This window comes from Anarrhichthys ocellatus, unplaced genomic scaffold (assembly GCF_004355925.1).
Source record: "Anarrhichthys ocellatus isolate YVR2014 unplaced genomic scaffold, GSC_Weel_1.0 scaffold42, whole genome shotgun sequence".
Classification (NCBI taxonomy): domain Eukaryota; kingdom Metazoa; phylum Chordata; class Actinopteri; order Perciformes; family Anarhichadidae; genus Anarrhichthys; species Anarrhichthys ocellatus.
The window spans coordinates 1,278,047-1,281,493 of record NW_022280072.1 but is presented as its reverse complement, the minus strand read 5'-3'; the positions used below and the strand labels follow the sequence as shown (position 1 = coordinate 1,281,493).

At 49.3% G+C, this 3,447-nt stretch overlaps 1 protein-coding gene across 3 annotated transcripts in view; it reads left to right on the top strand.

Annotated features, from left to right (window-relative positions):
- LOC116394899 (importin-13-like) overlaps positions 1–3,447 on the top strand; it is a 20,517-nt gene that overhangs the window by 6,273 nt on the left and 10,797 nt on the right. For all 3 annotated transcript variants that reach the window (XM_031868281.1, XM_031868280.1, XM_031868279.1), the window contains exons 3-5: positions 901–1,026; positions 1,207–1,563; positions 1,750–2,000. In XM_031868281.1, the coding sequence (XP_031724141.1) occupies positions 901–1,026; positions 1,207–1,563; positions 1,750–2,000 (734 nt within the window). The remainder of the gene's footprint in view (positions 1–900; positions 1,027–1,206; positions 1,564–1,749; positions 2,001–3,447) is intronic.

Here is a 3,447-nt window from a genome sequence, read left to right as displayed (position 1 = left end):
GAGAGAGAGAGAGAGAGAGAGAGAGAGAGAGAGAGAGAGATGATGTTCCTCTCTACAGCTGCAGCATGCAGCATCATCCTACGTCCTGGTTTCTACACCGTATCGTTCATCCCCACCTTGTGTGATAGCTTGAACTTCTCTGATGAGGGAACGGGGAGAGATGTAGAGAGAGCTATGGAATGAAGCGGGTTGGACAGTTTAGGCTGGAGGGAGGCAAATTAAGAGAGGAGGAGGAAAGAGGAGAGGATGACTGCTGGTGGAGGAATTTATGTGAGCGGGCTTCAGGGGCAAAGACAAGAATCAGAAGCGCGCTGAATAGATTTTTTTTTTTTTTTGTTGGTTGTCAGACATTGGCTGCTAGCAGTTTGAGTTCAGTGAGCATGTTCATGTGTGTTTGTGTGTGAGACAGAAAGAAAGAGAAAGTAGTGTCAAATCCTCTCTTCTGGCACTGCCAGGATTAGAGGCGTCTCTTTAATTAATGCTCCCTTTCCCCCCTTTCTTTTATTTCCCTCTCTCATTCTCATCCTTTATCTGCTTTCTCTTTGGCTTGCGTCCTCTTGTTCTCCCTGCACTCAAGTGCTCAAATTACTCCGAGCTGTACTTCAGAGAGAGTGCTGTTCTCAGGTCATTGCTTTCTCCATTGCTCAGGTTTTCGAGGTAAACTGTCTACTCACGGTGTGCTTGCCTGGTTGCGCGCGAGAAAAGATGCTCTTTTCTCTCAAGATAACCAGCTCTTTTCATCACACAAGAGCTCAAAGGACTGTGTTTCTCTGATACCCGCTGTTGTCAACATGTGTAGTGTATTTGCAAACATGTCTCAAATGAACCCCCTCATGGTTAAACCATTCACAGACTGTATGGATTCTTTGACTTCTTTACTCTCCTCTTCTTCATTTCCAGGCTCTCCACCAGCTGTACTATGATCCCAATATTGAAAACAAGAATCTGGCCCAGAAGTGGCTCATGCAGGCTCAGGTCTCGCCTCAGGCCTGGCAGTTCTGCTGGAACCTCCTGAGCCCAGATAAGGTATCGTGTACACACACACACACACACACATGGAAACACACACACTGAAAAAGCATTTTGCGTCATTTTTATTGGCATGAACGCCTTCAAATGCTTGTCGTCAAAGCATCAAAAACAGAAAAGTACTCAATAATATTGACGTGAATGTCAACACAACATTGATCTCATGGTCTCTCACAGGTGCCAGAGATCCAGTACTTTGGCGCTAGCGCGCTTCACACCAAGATCTCTCGCTACTGGTCCGACATCCCCACAGACCAGTACGAGTCTCTGAAGACCCAGCTGTTCTCCCAGATTGCCTGCTTCTCCGCCGGCTCCAAGATGGTGCTCACCCGGCTCTGCGTGGCCCTGGCCTCCCTGGCACTCAACACCATGCCCGAGGCCTGGCCCGGCGCCGTGGCCGAGATGGTGCGGGTGTTCCAGGAGGAGGGGGGAGGGGTGGACGGGCGGGCGCGCTGCCTGGCGTTGCTGGAGCTGCTCACCGTCCTGCCCGAGGAGTTCCAGACCAGCCGCCTGCCGCAGTACAGAAAAGGACAGGTACGTCTGCAGGAACCACCTTCTCAGTAATATTTAAGATTATTTTCCAAAAAGTAACCGTCAAATTGTTGTGTTAACAGCGACGTAATGGAAGTATAGAAAACCTTAAACTGAGCCTCCCTATTAACCGGAGGAACACGATACAGTAGCAGTCTGACCCTCGCTACCCTCCTCCTCCCTCTTTAGGTTCGGGGCGCCCTGGGCCGGGAGTGGGGGTCGGTGGGTCCGTTACTGCAGCAACTGCTGCGGACGGACAGCCCCGGGGCGGTGAAAGCTCGCGTGCTGCGCTGCCTGTCGTCCTGGGTGCTGTTGGACGTTCCCCTCAACGAGAGCGAGGACCTGGTGCACGACTGCTTCAGCGCCCTGCCCGACCCGGAGCTCTTCGACACGGCGGTGGAGGCGATAGTCAACGCCATCTCGCAGCCCGACTCCCAAAGGTGGGTATAAACGGGAGAGAGAGCTAACAACTCGCAACAAAAAACTATATTATTATACTACTGAGTGGTGTGAGAGGTTGTTGTGTTGGGGGGGATTTTACTGGAGAAATGACACAGAATGGAGGAAGAAGAGGGAGAGAGGGGGGGAGAACAGAGAGAGAGAGAGAGAGCAGAGGGGGGTGAAAAGAAAGATGCATTAGCCAAGGACAGGAAACAGACTGGGAGGGAGGGAGGGAGGGATTGATAAAGGGCAATCTGACAGCCAGGGGGAGGAGAGCGGCATTTCTCGGTTGGCTGGCGTTGTTATGGTTACAGAGCTGGGGAGAGATGTCATCATGCCCAGGTTGATTCAGACATGACCCCTCCCCCTAGAGAGAGAGAGAGAGAGAGAGAGAGAGAGAGAGAGAGAGGGAGGGAGGGAGGGAGGTGTGAGGAGAAGGTGTGAAAGAAGACTTCATCCTCTGTATTTTATTTATTTATATATATATATATATATAGATATATAGATATAGATATAGATAGATGGTGAGGGCGGGATCTGTGGAGTTACTGCTGACAAGTCACTTCTGAACAGATGTTGTGAAGATGATTAATGGAGTTACAGGTTGTCTGAGCTCCTGTAGGTGATGAAACGTCAGAGAGAGACGGGGTTCTTCAGTTTCTCTCGCTGGATCTCAGCTGCTGTTTCTTTCTCTCTCTGGTTGTTTTGTTTGCTCAGCAGGTGATCACTCTCGTCTCATTGCGATGATATTGTAGGGTTGACTATTGGTGCTTTTACAAAATATTTACATAATTTTGAAGGCAAATAATAGAACAGTCGGGTAATATCAGAAATGTAAGACGATATCAATATAATATCGAGAATGTTGCCTTCTTTCTCTCTTTGTGTGGTTTTGTGTCACTTAATACTGATCACAGATGGGTTTTGTCAGGTTCTCCCAAAAGTCTCCTTGACTCTCATTGAAAGCATCTCTTGGGACACATCTGGCCTTTTGTTTTTGTCGCAGCATTGTGCCATTTATGGGTTTATATTGTGTGTGTGTGTGTGTGTGTGTGTGTGTGTGTGTGTGTTTTGAGGAAATGATTCTAATAGAAACCCTACATCCTCTCTAGGAAGTCGTATATCATCGTCTCCATCTGTAGATTCTACTGTCTTTGTTTATTCTTTCTATTTTATCTTTTCTTTGTGCTCTTTCTTCCCCCTCTCCATCAGTACTACCCCTCCTCCTCCTCTTCCTCCCTGCCTCTTGTTCTCTCTCCCTCTGTTTAAACACATTACAGTCAACTCATTTGGGGCGATGCTATTGGTCCAGCTGCATCCTGTTACCAGGCAACCCATTTCCCCTGTCTCGGAGTGTTGCTGTAATTGCAGAGGGGATCAGAGGTGGGGGAGGGAGGGAGGGAGAGAGAGAGGGGGGGGGGGGGGGGGGGGGGGGGGGGGAGGGGG